At 39.2% G+C, this 16,737-nt stretch overlaps 1 protein-coding gene across 1 annotated transcript in view; it reads right to left on the reverse strand.

Annotated features, from left to right (window-relative positions):
- Nucleotides 1-16,737, reverse strand: part of Vps26a (VPS26 retromer complex component A) — a 28,046-nt gene continuing 11,309 nt past the window's right edge. The window contains exons 3-9 of the mRNA XM_057751996.1: nt 12,425-12,500; nt 11,220-11,376; nt 10,043-10,207; nt 8,149-8,255; nt 6,654-6,722; nt 3,354-3,496; nt 1-1,603 (exon numbers count right to left, since the gene is read on the reverse strand). Coding sequence (XP_057607979.1) covers nt 1,490-1,603; nt 3,354-3,496; nt 6,654-6,722; nt 8,149-8,255; nt 10,043-10,207; nt 11,220-11,376; nt 12,425-12,500 — 831 coding nt within the window. The 3' untranslated portion in view covers nt 1-1,489. The remainder of the gene's footprint in view (nt 1,604-3,353; nt 3,497-6,653; nt 6,723-8,148; nt 8,256-10,042; nt 10,208-11,219; nt 11,377-12,424; nt 12,501-16,737) is intronic.

Consider the following 16,737-nt stretch of genomic DNA (forward strand, 5'->3'; position numbering starts at 1 on the left):
CACAGATTTTGTTTCAAATTATTTATTATATATCATAGTTGCACAACTTGAGGCTGGTTAAATACAATTGGTTTTCAAAATCTCTGAATATTCCTAGATTACTACATGCAAGTGACCATGAAAATATTTGGCATTTTGAAAATTTGAAACTCTGAACAGGCACTTACATGAAGGGAAACATGGCCATTCTTAGAAATCCACATTTACAATAGCTGCTCCAGGACGTGGTATGTGGAACCTTGGCCAGGGTTGGTTGCTGGCCATTTTATCAAAGTGCCATCATAGTAAAATAGATTTAAAGAAATGTAACTCGGGCTGTTACTCAGAAAGTAAGGCTAACTGACAAAACTTGCTCTGAGGTGTGTCAAGGAATACTAGTAGGAAAGAAAAATGAACTGAGTAACTCCCACACAGCAGACTTGTCTTGCCCATGTTCCACATTACTGTCTGTGCTCAGATGACTGCAGCCACCTTCTTCAGAGACACTGGACAAATGACCTGAATTTAGTGTTTTTGGTTTTTTGTTTTTTTGTTTTTTTTTTTAAATGGACTAGGTGATGTTTAATTGAGTTTGAACAAACCAATGTTCCAGTTAACAAAAAATTGTCCAGATCTGGTGGATCCTTGTATTTGCTTCACAGGTCCTCTTATCCCCAAAGAAATATATACATACATATGGCAAAGAGTCCTTATATTAAAAAGTATATACATGTTTCAAAGTATTTATGGAAAAATGATACAGGATTAAGACATTCTAAAATGCCAACGTGTGAGCTCCACACTGCAGAACCTACATGGTAATACAGAAATAGCAAAAAAGGTTAACATGGGGGAAGAGGACCACAACCACATGCCACGTACACTCTTGGTTGGAAAATTTTAATACACCTCAGAAGAGCCCAAAGATTAAAATTCAGGAAGCCGTGAAATGGCAGATCCAGAAGCATCTACCATGCAACACCAGGTTGGTTTCTGATACAAATGTAAAAACAATTCTCAAAAGTACTGAGGAACCGTGCCTTAAAACTATGCAAGACATAAGGACTACTCAGGTTTTCTCATTTTACTTAAACAACAAAAAAAAAAATTTAATTTTTTGCACATAGAGAATAAGAGGTAATCATTAGCATGAAAAAAGAGAAAAGAAATTTCAACATTATGTATAAAGGAAACAAAATTACAAATACCAGCCTACTCACATGAAAATCCTTAATATTTTTGCTGATGCATCTGAGTTCTTATCAGTGTGCAGTAAAAAAGAAAACAAAAAAGGCAGCTTAAGAATTCTCCAGTGTTTCCAAGAAAGCACTTTTTAAAATGTATATACACAAAGAATCTTTAATCATACTGTAAGATAAATGCAGCACTTGAGGATAAGGAAGACGAGCAGACAGAGTTGGACTTTCCCCCAGGCTGTTACCATCTTTAGTCCACTGAGCTTCAGCTCTTGGCTACAGTTCTTGTTCTTGCTGCTTTTGTCCTATTCTGCTTACATCTCGGGCTGTTCCACAGATGCCTGTGACTCTGGAGATTCAAACCGCTGGTGAAAGTTCGTCCTCTGTTTTCTCAGTTTTTCAGGTGCTTTTCTCCACAGGATGATCTCCTATGGGAAAATATAAGATAGCAGTAATAAGTGGAGTTCTCTGTTATGGCTTAGATTTTTACTATGGAAATACTGGCTGCAGCAAGCTGTAAAACCATCTCAATTCCCCATCAAAGTCTTCAGCCGTCCTGACTCTTCCTGTTCCCACCTGCACTCATGTTCACCAAAAAAATCCACCCTAGCACAAAGTCTTAGTTGTTATTGCTTTAAGAGAATCCCCCAAATCTGCTGCGGTTCCATTGCTTCCATTAAGGTCAAGCCCTTGTCATGGCCTTAGAACACGGAACCTACTTTCTGGGAAACAGCTTTTCTTGTTCTAATTTATCCTTCATATCACTGCCACATTATCTTTACTTGTACATTTCACATGTATATGTGTGCACTTGTGTGCCACAGCACATGCACAGGCTAAAGAACTTCTTGAAGTCATTCTCCTTCCACCTTGTGGGTTCTGGGGGATGAATTCAGGTCTTCTGACTTGGCAGCAAGCATCTTTTCCCAGTGAATCATTCATTGGACCCCAAGTTGTCTGTTGTTTTGTTTTTTAATTTTGTGTGTATTGGTGTTTTGCCTGCAAGTATGCCTGTGTGAGGGTGTCAGATTCTCTGGAACTCGAGTTACAGACAGTTGTAAGTTGCCATGTGGGTGCTGGGAATTGAATTCAGGTCCTCTGGAAGAGCAGTCAGTGCTCTTAACCACTGAGCCATCTCTCCAGCCCCCACATTATCTGTTTTATAAACATTGCTTGTATTACTCTTTGATAGTTCCTAGTACTTCCAGGATAAAATTCCAAACATGTGAAGCCCCCTATACCTTATGCTAATTTACTAACTCCTTCTCTCCCAAACTGAGTTACTCTCTACTCTGTATGATGCATGCTAACTAAGCTTGCCATACCTCTTCCCACTAATGCCTTCCAATCCCCATGGTGCTGTCTACCAGTAATCCCGAAATCTCTCTTCTAAATTCCTGTTTGAAGGCGTAACTGGCTGGCCTTTTCGTTTGTTTGCTTAGATTTATGTTTTGTGTGGGGGTGTTTGGCCTGCATGTGTGCATGTGCATCGTGTGCACATTCAGTGCCTAGGAGGCCATATGACCCACAGTCTTGGGTGCTAGGAACCAAACCTGGGTTCTCTGCAGAGCGACAAGTGCTCTTAACTGATGAGCCATTTCTCCAGCCCCTCATTTAGTTCTTATGAGACAAGTTCTTACTATGTAGCCCAAGTTAGTCTCAAACTGTGATTTTCCTGTCTCAGCCTCCAAGTGTTAGAATTTCAGGCATGAGCCACCATGCCCAACTAGCACAGAATTATTTCTAACTTGGCTATGAAACACTCTTATTAATCCACTTCACATTGCAGAAGACCATTCTAATTACAGCCTTATTCAAGATGCCATAAAAGCTATTTAATTCTCCAATGAAAAGTTTTATGTTACACTTAAAAAAAGTGTCAGAACTGGGTATTCCACAGGACATAACAACTACTTATTAAAAATAAAGTGACAATCTCAAAATCTATCAACTATAGACATTAAAAAGCTTGCTTAGAAGAAAAACAAAAGGGCTGACTGACAGTGGAGCTCTCTAGAGGTGTGGAATGGCTGAAAAGATCTCTCACAACACCTACTTCTGTATAAGCATTTAGTGTTCCCACACACACTCAGAACCCCACTTGCTCAGCATAGTAAGCTTCAGAGGAGGAAAGGCTCTCTAGATGTTATCAGATCTACCCCAAAATTGAAGCCCTACCTGCTGCTTGAAGTACCTTCTGTCTTCCTCATCAACAAGCACCAGGTTCAAAAAGTACCTTACTGAAAACTTCTTGTTCACATCTCTCATTGTGGGAGTTGGGTCATACCCTGCTAAGAACAATCTTATTGGAATAGATTCTCCTGAAAGAAAAACAATATCCATTATTCTCAAATAATTAGATATAATCACATAAAACTTAGGACTAAGAAGTCAAGTGGACACCAGTGCTTTGGTTCCACCCAAGATGCAGCACACACACATGCACACATGAACATACAAAAAAATGACATACCTTCATTTAAAAATATAACAGACTGGAAAGATAGCTCAGCAGTAGAACACTTGCCTAGCATGTTCATAACTCTATGTTCAATCTTCAATACCAGGAAGAAAAATGTTACTAAGATTTTCATATTTTCTATCTTCCACATCCTCCCTTTATCCCTCTTTTTCTCTATCCTGGCCCTCTTTTGAAATAGGGTCTCCCTAAATAGTAAAGACTAGACTTGACTCTCAAGTCTTCCTGCCTCTGCCTTCCAAACATTGGGGCTAACATTCATGGAAACACTATGCTGAGCCATATATATTTAATATTATCTAAATATTTGAAGTAGCATACATAAATTATGAGTAATGGTTTCCATTTGGAGACTTTCATGTATATGTTTTGATCATTATCATGTTTACTCTTCAATACACTCTCCTGTAGCCTTCCAACCCTCAACCTCTGCTGATCTATTTCCCCTCTTCCCAGTTAGTCACCTCTTCTAATTTCATTGTGTGTGTGTGTGTGTGTGTGTGTGTGTGAGAGAGAGAGAGGGGGGGAGAGAGAGAGAGAGAGAGAGAGAGAGAGAGAGAGAGAGAGAGAGAGAGAGACCAATGAGTTCAATTAGGGTTACTTACAGGAGCATAGGCAAGCATTATTTACAGGAGTGTGGACATATTACTAGTGACTAAACCACTGAAGAAAATGTCTCTCCCTCCCCAGCACCCATTACCTGCCTGTAGGTTCTAATGAAAGAGTGTGGCCTAATGAGCCCCTCCACAAAGGCACCTTTGCCCAATGAGCCATCTTGTCTGGCCCCCATTATTTAACTTTTGTTTGTAGGGTTTTTTTTGAGGCAGTCACACTATAACCCAAGCTGGCTCGAATACACAGCCATCATCCTGCCTCACCAACCTGAGGGCTAGGATTTCATTTACACAAAATCTATAATTTACATAAAAATTTGAGGTTCTGGTATTTTACAAACTAATATTGTATTGAACAAAAGTGCATGGGAGTCTGAAAGGCCTGGGTCAAATGCCAACTATACAGTGACAGTGACTCTATAAACTGTAGCAAATGTTTTCAATTCTTTGCACTTTTTTCATCTGGAAAGACATAAGTAGTTCAAAGAATAGTAAGGAACTTAATGACACCTAAAAACTATAATGTCTTATTCACAATTGGCACTCAACAAAGATTAGCTCCTTTCTGAAGTAATTTGTACCACAGTAAGAAAACCTAAGGATATGTCTTAGGTTACCTTCTATTGTTAATATAAAGACTAAGGCCAGAAGCAACTTAGGAGGCAAAGGGTTTATTTGGCTTATGTATCCCAAATCACAGTCTACTGAGGGAAGCCAAGCAGAAACCTAGAGGCAGGACTGAAGTAGTGGCCTTGGAGGAATGCTGCTTACTAACCTGCTCTTGCCATAGCGTGCTCCACTTTGCTATCTTAGACAATTCAGAACCACCTGCCAAGGGGTGGTGCCACCCACAGCGTGCTACGTCTTCCCACATCCATCATTAATCAAGAAAAGACTTTCTGACAGGCCAATCTTACAAAGGCATTTTTGCAATTAATAAGATTCTCTCTTCCCAAATATATGTAGGCTTGTATCAACTTAACAAAAACCAACCAGAATACTGGTTTCATTGGCCTACCGACTAAAGGTTATCAAGTAATGTAAACAAGCCATGGTGTGCATGCCTGTAGATCAGAAGTTCAAAGTCATCCTTGGCTACAGAGTAATTCTGACCAGCTTGACCTTGTCTAAAACAAAAGACCATAAAATTCAATGCCTTCCTGGGCAACTTAGGGAGACTCTATCTCAACAACAAAGGGCCAGTCAGCCAGATGGCTTAGCAGGGAAAAGCATTTGCTGAGCAGTCTGAAAACCTGAACTCCATTCCTGGAACCCACAGAGAAAGGAGAAAAATCAACCAAATCCTGAAAGTTGTCCTCTGACTTCCACACATAGCCATGGCACAAATGTCTGCATTGAAACACACATAATAATAATAAAATGGAAAGTTTTTTTTTTAAGTTAAAAGATGGAAGAATACACACACACACACACACACACACACACACACACAGCCCAGTAGTACAGTACTTGCCTAGCATGCATGAGGGGCTTGGATTTAACCTCTAGCACTGAAAGAAAAAAAATATCATTGCAAGCTTTTTGTTTTTAACTTTTTTGTGTTTTGTTGTTTTTTTGTTGTTCTTTGTTTGTTTGAGACAGGATCTTTCTTTGTAGCCTTGACTATCCTGGAACTCTATGTAGACCAAGCTGGCCTCAAAGTCACAAAATCTGCTGCTGTCTTCTAAATTCTGGGATTAAAGGTATGTGCTACTATGCCCAGGCATTATTAATTTTAAGAATTCATACTTTCATATTGAATGAAGAGTAAAGTTCAGCTGCCACGAACACTGCCACCCACATACACAGAAGTGAAAGGCTTCGAGAAGGCTAGGAAGTAAAGGCATTTGCCATCAAGCCTGAAGACATAATTGAAGCAGAGAACCATCTACAAGCTGTCCTATGACATCGACATGCATGCAATGCAAGCACACACCCTCCCCACACACGAATAAATCATGTACAAAAAGATTTTTAAGGGCTGGAGAGACAGCTCAGCAGTTTAAGAGCTGCTCTTCTAGAGGACCAGGTTTGATTCCCAGCACCTACGCAGCAGCTCACAACTGTCTCTAATTTCAGCTCCAAGAGATCTGATGCTCTCTTCTGGTCTCCACAAGTACCAGGCATGCACATGGTACCCACATACATGCAGACAAAATATCCATACACATAAAAAATAAAATTAATTAAAAAATATTTTGAAGTAAATGAATCCAGATGCAGTGGTGCACACCTATAACCCCAGCACATGGGAGGCAGAGGCACGAGGATCACCACCAGTTAGTTAAGGCCAGCCTGGTCAAGGGAGAAGTTACAGGGCCAGCCAGGGATGTTCAGGAAGACGTCTGTCAAATAGAAAATAGCAGATGAATGAAACTAACTTACCTTTCACTGGCGCACCATCCATTATCTCATATTTAGCAATTGTTTCTGTTTCTGTTGTGGTGCTGGGTCCTAGTACAACGGTAGAAATGACATTGATTTGAATATTCCCAGAAGTAAAATCTCTGCCTGTTTCTGCTGATTGCTGCATTGCTGGCCATTCCCTTCCGAGTTCTGTTCTACTCTTATCACTCTGCTGCATACTTTCTCCCCACAGGTAGATGCAGCTCCATCAGCCTCACATAGCTCCTGCCATCTGTCCTACTATATGCTAGAAGAGAAGGTAGTGACATACATAACTTACCATTATATCAAGGTTTTCTCTGAAATTTTCAAACTATCTCCCACAGAGTCAATTTTAACATAGAGAAAACACCAAGCTGAATACTTAAATGACACACATACAAAACTTTGGGATTAATTATTTCAACCCATATCTAAAAACTGAGGACAGTTCAAAGTTTAAAATAAAAACAGCTATATTAAGAGCTAAGGGTGAAGTTCAGCAGTAGAGCGTTTGCCATGCATGTTGCTCGTTTTTTTTTTTAATGTCTCTTTTGAGACAGGGTTTCTCTGTGAAACAGTCTGGGGCTGTCGTGGAATTCTCACTGTAGACCAGGCTGACCTCGAACTCACAGAGATCCACCTGTCTCTGCCTCCCAAGCGCTGGGGTTAAATGTGTGCGCCACCACCGCCGGCTGTTTTGTGTTTTGAGACATGGTCTGGCTATGTAGCCAAGCCTGGCTTCTTTTTCAGCCTCCTTGTACCCTCAGTACTTGGAAACTGAGGCAAGAAAAGTTAGAGGCAACAACACCTCGTCTTTAAAGAAGAAAATGCCCATTACAAAATCATTCTAGGGGCTGGAGAGATGGCTCAGCGGTTAAGAGCATTGCCTGCTCTTCCAAAGGTCCTGAGTTCAATTCCCAGCAACCACATGGTGGCTCACAACCATCTGGAATGAGGTCTGGTGCCCTCTTCTGGCCTGCAGACATACACACAGACAGAATATTGTACACATAATAAATAAATAAATAAATAAATATTTTTTTAAAAAAAAAAATCATTTTAACAGAGGCTAGAGAGATGGATCAGTGGTTAAGAGCACTGGCTGCTCTTCCAGAAGTCCTGAGTTCAATTCCCAGCAACCACATGGTGGCTCACAACCATCTGTAATCCGGCGCCCTCTGCTGGTGTGTGAGCATACATGGAGGCAGAATGTTGTCTACAAAATAAATAAATAAATCTTAAAAAAAATTTCATTTTAACAATCAAGCTGGTCTTAATACCTGCACTCAAATGATGCTCTGGCCTCAGTCTAGAGGGGCTTGCCACTATATTAAGCTCAAGAACTGTTTTTTAAAAGCACTGAATTACAGCAAAATACTAAATATCAAAGTTAATATCCACTGTAGATTCCAAATTTGTGTTAACATTCTATGACTTCTAAATTTTCAACAAGGAATTTTAATTTTAATTAAATTTTTTTTCTTCGACTTACCAATTCCTGTGATCTCTTTCTTGATGAGTTGTAACTCCATGTGTTGTATTTTTATTCTTACTAATAAAAAGTAAATTTTTCCAACAATCACATCCTTTAAATGATACCTATTTGGAAAAAATATGTATCATACACTTCAGTTTCAAAACAAAAAAAGAGACAAGTTAAAAAGGTAATAGATTACCTCAAGGAAAATAACTATCTCAAAATACCATTGAGACTATCTTTAATGTCCTTTCTCAAAGAGTATTAATCAGTTCATTATGCAAATATGAACTCAAACTTTTACTTGATGGTCAAATATACCTGGAGAACTCAATAGCCAGCCCAATTAATGATCTCTCTTTAAAAGTTAGTTTTCATAGCCAGGCAGAGGTAGCACACACCTTTAATCCCAGCACTCAGGAGGCAGAGGCAGGAGGATCTCTGTGAGTTCCAGGATAGCCTGGTCTACAGAGTGAGTTCAGGACAGCCAGAGTGACACAGAGAAAACCTGTCTCAAAAACCAAAACCAAAAAAGTTAAGTTTCCAGAGCACTCAAGCACTTAACTGAATAAAAAGTTAAGCTCTTATGCTTGATGTTTACATAACAATATACATATTAATATGTTTTCAGCACTAAAGTCCTTACTCAGAACTCAGTATTATTAGTGTGATAAGAGCAGCTAACCAATCATCTAGTCAAAGAGATCCAGGTGCTATGTTCAGGGGTTAAGTTTGCTGCACTGTATTAAATAAATAAGCCATGAAATCATGAAGTAATAAATTTGAGAACCCCCATAATACTCAGTATTTTTTGCTTCCTCCCAGAACTAGATATCAACATAATAACCCACGCACTGATGAACACAGAAATCTGAAGGAAAGCTTCAGCGACAGCTTTTTAGGTTCCAAACTGCCTAATTATCTTATGGACAGTTCCAAAGGCATATATGATAGTGTTAGAGATGTAAACTTGGAAGTGACAGGAGAATGTCGGAGTTTGAGGTCAGCCTGGCCTACAGCGTGAGTTCCAGGATAGCCAGGGCTACACAGAGAAACCATGTCTTAAAAAAAAAAAAAAGTAGGAATTCAAGAATGCTATCAGATACATGGTGATATTAAGGAGTTACTAATATTTTTGGTATAATGGTATCATAGGTTTTTTACATCATATAATTTTATGAAATATATAATTTGACTCAATATAATAGGAAATGAAGACCTTTTATGGATAAAACATATCAGACCACGTGTCAGTAACTGTGACACTGAGTATGGCGGTTACATGCCTAAAAATCCCAGCTGAGACAGGAGTACCATGAGTTTGACACCAGCCTGGACTATATATTTCCATCTCAAAAATACAAATTCAAAACAAACTATTGGAGGGGGCCACTACCTATGTGAAGACTTCTATTGATCACTGTATCATTCATGTACCTGTTCCTTGGCATCTTCACATCTTTCACATCTTCTACAACAACTCTCAAAGTGGTGTATACCCTTATCCCAGCATCCGAAAAAGAGGCAGAGGCCTGGTCCACATAGTGAGTTCCAGGCCAGCCAGGATTATATAGTTAAGGCCCTTTCTCAAACCACCACCACTAACAACAAAAGGCATTATACAATAAATAAAATGAGATCATTTTCTAAAAGTACAAATATAAAAGGCATGTCTACCACCCCTTTTTACCTCTGAGAAGACACACAAGAAAGGCATTAATAGTGGGTTAGTAGTAAAGATGAAAATTATGTTATTAGTGATTTTCCTCCCTTCGCTTCTATATAATTTAAATTGTCAACAGTACACATGTATTATTGCTCAAGTAGTCAGAAAACAAGTCTACAATCTTCACTGCTCTACACTGACTCTGTCAGGTAGTTTGGTCACAGGGATGCAGAAGATACTTACTTTGACTTATTATATTCAAACTCTATGTGCAGACAATCTTCAATGCCCACTTCCATTTTAATAGAGTTGTTGACATCAGGATAGGTAGCAAGCTGGTGAACAATAAGATCGTACTCTTTCACTAAGTCTGTCAGCCTTCTCACAATCGTCACCTTAAGAAAATACCTAGGAGTTAATGAGAAGATAAAATGAACCACCTAGATAGATTAAATTCGGGTGCTTCAGTAAGCAAATGCCAACTAATTCAGCTTTCTCCTTGATGGGACCAAGTGTCAACTTACTCCACTTGTTTACTCAGAAAGGAACTCTAATTTGAGGGTGCTTTGGGACTAGGGAGTGAATTCAAGGCCCTTGTAGGCTAAGTATGTACTCTACCCATGCTATACTTCTAGCTTTCCAATTTTTTTTTAATGCTGACAACATGAAAAATTACAAAATTCAATTTTACAAATAAATACTTTTGAAATGACCTTAGGGGACCATCCATCAGCTGTTTAAAAAGCCTCCCCACATCACCATTTTGCTTTTTCAAAGTCTCTAGTTGAGGCAGCATTATTACCTTTTGTGCCAGCAAACACAATCCTAAATGAATAATACCATGTGAAACAGAAAAAGGCGGCCCTGGGACCTGCTTCATTAAGATTCAAGTATTGAAATGTTGGGTGAGTGAGGGGGCTCAGCAGGTACAAGCATTTGCTGGCAAGCCTGACAACCTTAGCTTGACTTCTGGGACCCATATGGTGCAAAGAGAGAACCAACTGGAAGTTGTCCTCTGACCGCTGTATGTGCACAGTGGCATGCAGGTGCTCACACACAGAATAAAAAGGCAAACCAAGGCTAAAGAGAACTGAAATCCTACTTCAGTTCTGCCCTTTGCTTGTGTAACCCTGACCACTCAGACTCTGGGGATGAGATTCGTTAGAAAACTAAAGATCTAAACTAATACCGAAAACTCATACAAGGGGATTGTAAAACTGAAACATCTCTGACTCTGTAATGCTAACAGCCATGATTACTGCAAATCATTATCAAATCAGGTGAAACATAATACGTGACAGAATTTTTAAATCTTAAGCCTTTCATTCCAGGATTGTAATTACGAGTTTATATAAAGACATCGGCAGTAGCATGGTTTTCTAGTTTTGATTCTGTTATAATTTCTAATACACATCCATACCTCAGGCGGACATTGGCACCGATGTATGACTCATATGGCTTTTCAACTTGCATAAATTCAAAATCATAACTTCTGCTCTGAGTCAGCTCTCCGGGTAAGGCTAGTTCTTTCACTAGGTTTACAAACTCATGAGTATTACTCTTGTCATTGAAAAGTTCTAAGAAATTTAAAACATCAAAAAGACCAATTATATTTAATATCCAATTCAATAAAACCCAAGCTTCTATTGCTTAAACAATTTTTTACCAAAAGAAATTAGCTAAATAGGCTTCTACTTTAACAATCTAGAGCTATGATCTCAATTTTGTTCCCTCATTATATCCACTTGGGCATAGATAAACTCCAGACTAACACAATGACCCCTTCTGATGGAGAAGTCCTCATTTACTTTCATGTAACTGTACTTCCTAATATGAAGCAGACACATCCTCCCAGTAGTCATCTGAGCATCTTCCCTTTAAATACAATTCTGTTCTGTTTTATTAGACAAATACATTACTTTGATAAAACTACAATGCACAAAAGAATAAAACCAACTATCAATTTCTGTAACTTGTTCCTGAGTATGATTTTATCCATAATAGATAAATATCTACCATTCCAGCTTTGGTACTTTAAAAAAGTACAGTAAAAATTAGCTGGATTTTAAATCTAGCTATGGAGAGAGTCCTGGTAAGACATACTTTCTTTCCTGACTCTTCAACACCAAAAAATGTATATATAGTTTTGCTTTCTGCTAACTTGAGTGTCTCCGAAGAACCCACATGGAAATGTACACAATCCGATCTAAGTGAAGAGGAAATTGCTCCTTTCCTTTGTATGTGGAATTTTCTGTTCAGGAGGGAGTCTGGCTATAGGTAGACACTAGCTCAGGAGACAAATGGGAAAACAAAAGATGAAGGTGAAGTGGTCATTGTGAGTAAAACTAATGAAAAACGAAGGCAGATGGGAGACATATGATTATTTTTCAAGGCTGGTAGTTTACATTAACTTCTTTAATATGTTATAGTAGAGTCTAAGAACAAACGCAGAATGAGTCACATATCATTAAATACAACTGAGATACATGATTTACTATACTAGGTCCTCTTTTATTACATATAATCAGTTTCTTCTTTTTGTAAAGCTAAGTTCTAATTATTTAACTGCTAAATCCAACCCTCTTCAGTCATCAAAAGAAAAAAGAATACTATTTTAAAACTCACCAATTTGACCTACAAATTCAATTCTAATTCCTTGATGCTCTAGCCTCTTTCCAGGCTGCTTAAAGGCTAGGTTTACCTGCCAAAACATGAAATTGTTAGAGATGTTAACAGTCCTTTGAGTGCGCCTACCAGATTCCTTCCAGATGAATGTAATCTCTGAGTACTTGAGGCATTCATTCAAGAGGTGTGAAAGGCAGTGACCTCACAGCACGAGGGCAGGCACTGAGGAAGCCATTACTTGCACAAAGTAAGTACCACTTTATTTGAGAAGGAATCCCTCATAGACAAGAGAAATATAAAAAGGCTCAAGGATAAAGGAAATCTCCACCTACCCATATGTCTGGCCAGATAATGAAACAATTCTAAGACTAATATTTTATTGTGGAATAACCACTGATTCCAAGAATTAACCTATAGGATAATTTTCAGTTTTTTTATAACCATGAACAATATACTTGCTATAACTTCTAGCCTAAAAAAACAACTCTCATTAAACCAGACACAGTGCCCCATATCTGTAATCCAGTAGTTGGAAGGCTGAGACAGGATGATCAGGAATTCAAAACCAGCCAGGGCTACATACTGAGTTTGAGACCAGTATAAAACCTGGCCTCAAAAAACAAAAATAAAATAAAAGTTAAAACAACATTTATTAACCTAAGTCTATAACGCATGCTAAAATGTGAAACTTCTTAAGATATAAATTAATTTTAGGTATGGTTTATCTTGCATGAACCCATTTATTCATATTTCAGTGCTAAGAATTGAACCCTGGGTCTTGTTCATGCTAACCAAGTATCCTTCCACTAAGCTAACTCTCCATCCCTGTCTTACTTTTGAATTGCACCACCTAAAAATTCTTAGACTGATGTACCTGCTAAATGGAAATACTAAACTTATAAATTGTTGTTTATTTTTGAGACAAGGTATCTAACCCAGGCTGGCCTCATGCTTTCTATATAGCTGAGGATGGCTGTGAACTTATGATCTCCTGCCTCTATTTCCAAGTACAAGGATTCCAGGCATGTGCCACCATGTCCCACTTATGTGGTAATGTGGACTGAAGAACCCAGCATTTTGTGCATGTGAGCACTCTACCAACAGAGCTACATACATCCTCAGCCCCTGAAACTTAGAAATTTAATATGAAAAAAATATGTGGATGCAACTATCAACTTTCAGCCTTTTCTGTATCAAGAAAATATGCCAGCCAGGCAGTAGTAGTGAACACCTTTAATTCCAGCACTCGGTAAGAAGAGACAGGTGGATTTCTGTGAGTTTGAGGCCAGCCTGGTCTACAGAGCAAGTTCTAGGACAGCCACGGCCTCAGAGAAACTGTGTCTCAAAAAGAAAAAGAGAGGGAGGAAGGGAGAGGGAGAGAGAGGGAGGAAGGGAGAGGGAGGAAGGGAGAGGGAGAGAGAGGGAGAGAGAGAGAGAGAGAGAGAGAGAGGGAGAGAGGGAGAGAGGGAGAGAGGGAGAGAGGGAGAGAGGGAGAGAGGGAGAGAGGGAGAGAGGGAGAGAGGGAAAGAGGGAGAGAAGAGAGAGAGAGAGAATATGCCATGGAATTAAAAGATTTGATGTAGAGTTGCCTCTTTCTTCCCACACTGAACTTGTAGTCATCTGAACTGGATTTAGAGAATGAGCAGAGACATAACAGGAGAGAAATGCAGAAGAGAGGAGCCTGGCTGTTGACTGAAGGACACTGTCACCTACCATGGTAGCATCAGTTGGATTTGGGGCGACAGGACATACTGGGAAGAGTCACTTGACAGTGGCACACCACCTGTGGCTTGAATAAATTCGTGAGGAGAAGTATGAAGGCAGCTGGCCACCACCACAGCTCACATCTGCTCTGTTCATGCATTCACCTCACTGGAGTGTGGAGATTAGAAGCTCCAAGTCCATACCAACTCAAACTCTAAATCTCCTGCCTCCGCCTCTAGACAGCAAGTGTAAACCACAACCAGACCCTCCTTTCAAGCTCTGTTTTGGTTTTTATATTTAGGCAAATAATCCTGTCAAAAAGTCAGAAAACTGGCCAGGTGGTGGTGGCGCACGCCTTTAATCTCTGCACTCAAGAGGCAGAAGCAGGCGGATCTCTGTGAGTTCGAGGCCAGCCTGGTCCACAAGAGCGAGTTCCAGGACAGGCTCCAAAGCTACAGAGAAACCCTGTCTCATTTTCCTTAATAACTTATTCACTCTGGGAGGGAAAAAGTCAGAAAAATATTTAAGACAGACTTAAAAATATTTAAGTACTTAAATCAGCTTCACATATACCAAGAATTTTAGGCTCATGACAGGTATGATAGCAGTCATCTACAAATAAAGAATTTGAGAAGCTGAGATAAAGGGTTAAGAATTCAAGCCCAGGGGCTGGAGAGATGGCTCAGAGGTTAAGAGCATTGCCTGCTCTTCCAAAGGTCCTGAGTTCAATTCCCAGGAACCACATGGTGGCTTACAACCATCTGTAATGAGGTCTGGTGCCCTCTTCTGGCCTTCAGGCATACACGCAGACAGAATATTATATACATAATAAATAAATAAATATTTAAAAAAAAAAAAAAAAAAAGAATTCAAGCCCATTCTGGATTACATAACAAGTTCTAGGCCATCCCAGGCTACAAATACAGACAATCCCGAAAGTAAATAAAATTTTTTTAAACAAAGTATGTTTGGGAGTCTGGGGTGGGTTAAACTAACTTATAACTACAGTTTTCAAGAACATGGGTCAATAATGTTGTCCCTTAATCTTGTTTTGTCTGATATTTTACTAGGATTATAAATTTTTAGCAATATATTTCTGCTTTTCTTTGTTTGAGAAAAGTTTCATGAAGTCCAGGCTGGTCTTGAGCACCGTATACATCCAAGGATGACCTTACACTTCTCCAGCTCTCACGTGTTGCCATCCCTAGCTACTTGCCAGTTTGCTCAACCTAAGTGCTGCTAATTCCAATCACTCAGTTAATGGCATTTGTCCAGTTTCTCCAATTTACAGTTGCTATTTCCCCTTTATGACTAATTAAGGATTTTGTGTAGAAATGTGTGAGGCTATTTGTTTGAAATATTGAATGTAGGGAAAACAGGTCTATTTACACAATATTGGCTCAAATCAATAAAGCCATATCAAAGCTCATATGTCAGCATATGATATTCTGTACATGGTTATCTTCATGATTTATTGAGGGACTGAGAGTTTAAGACAAACGTGTCAATGTACCATTTATCATTTACAGTGTCACGGAAGACAGCAAAACATTGTACATTGTGATGATCTACGATCATGTTTCTAAGCTCTGCTAGAACAGTCCATATCCACATTGATGAATACACAAACATTCCTCACCTAAGTAGCTCAGACTAAACCTACACCTTCATGCACTGCTGCATTTACTGCTGCAATGGAAAAAAAGCACCGTTCAGTGTGGGCAGCCTGGTACCACCAGGTCAAGGTATTTTGCTATTATCAAGCATCAAGTCCTTGTCTAAAGATGAAATAGTAAAAATGCCCTATGAAAACAAGCTTGAGGGCTGGAGAGATGGCTCAGTGGTTAAGAGCACCAGCTGCTCTCCCAGAGGACCTGGGTTCAATTTCCAGCACCCACATGGCAGCTCACAACTGTCTGTAATTCCAGGTCCAGGGGATCTGACACCCTCACACGAAAGCACATAAAAAAATTAAATAATTTAAAAAAAATAAAAGCTTGAAACAATAAAAATTGACTTTTATACTAATGTCACTTTGAAATAATTGCTTAATTATAACTGCTTTATCTTAGCCAGGCAGTGGTGGCGCATGCCTTTAATCCCAGCACTCGGGAGGCAGAGGCAGGTGGATCTCTTTGAGTTCGAGGTCAGGCTGGTCTACAAGAGCTAGCTCCAGGACAGGCTCAAAAGCTATAGGAGAAACCCTGTCTCGAAAAACCAAAGAATTAAAAAATAAATAAATAATTGCTTTATCTTCATGAAATCTAACAGGGTCTCAAATTTCTCCTTCTATACAGAACTCATATTTATAGACCCAACGGTTTTGACAGCAGCACCTAACTGCTTTGACAGAAATTGTTTTTAAGCTGGGTATAGTAGTGCACACCCTTAATACAGCATTTGTGAAGCAGGGGCAAGCAGATCTCTGAGATCAAGACCAGCCTTGTCTACATAGGGAGTTCGAGGGCAGGCAGGGCTACATAAAGACCCTGTTAAAAATTAATGAATAATAATAATTGTATTAGTTTTTTCGTGTAAAAACAATGCCCTTTTATGGCTCTTGTCTGAAAACTTCATAAATAAAGGAGAATGATCTTATTAGTTCAAAG

This window comes from Chionomys nivalis, chromosome 19 (genome assembly GCF_950005125.1).
Source record: "Chionomys nivalis chromosome 19, mChiNiv1.1, whole genome shotgun sequence".
Taxonomy (NCBI): domain Eukaryota; kingdom Metazoa; phylum Chordata; class Mammalia; order Rodentia; family Cricetidae; genus Chionomys; species Chionomys nivalis.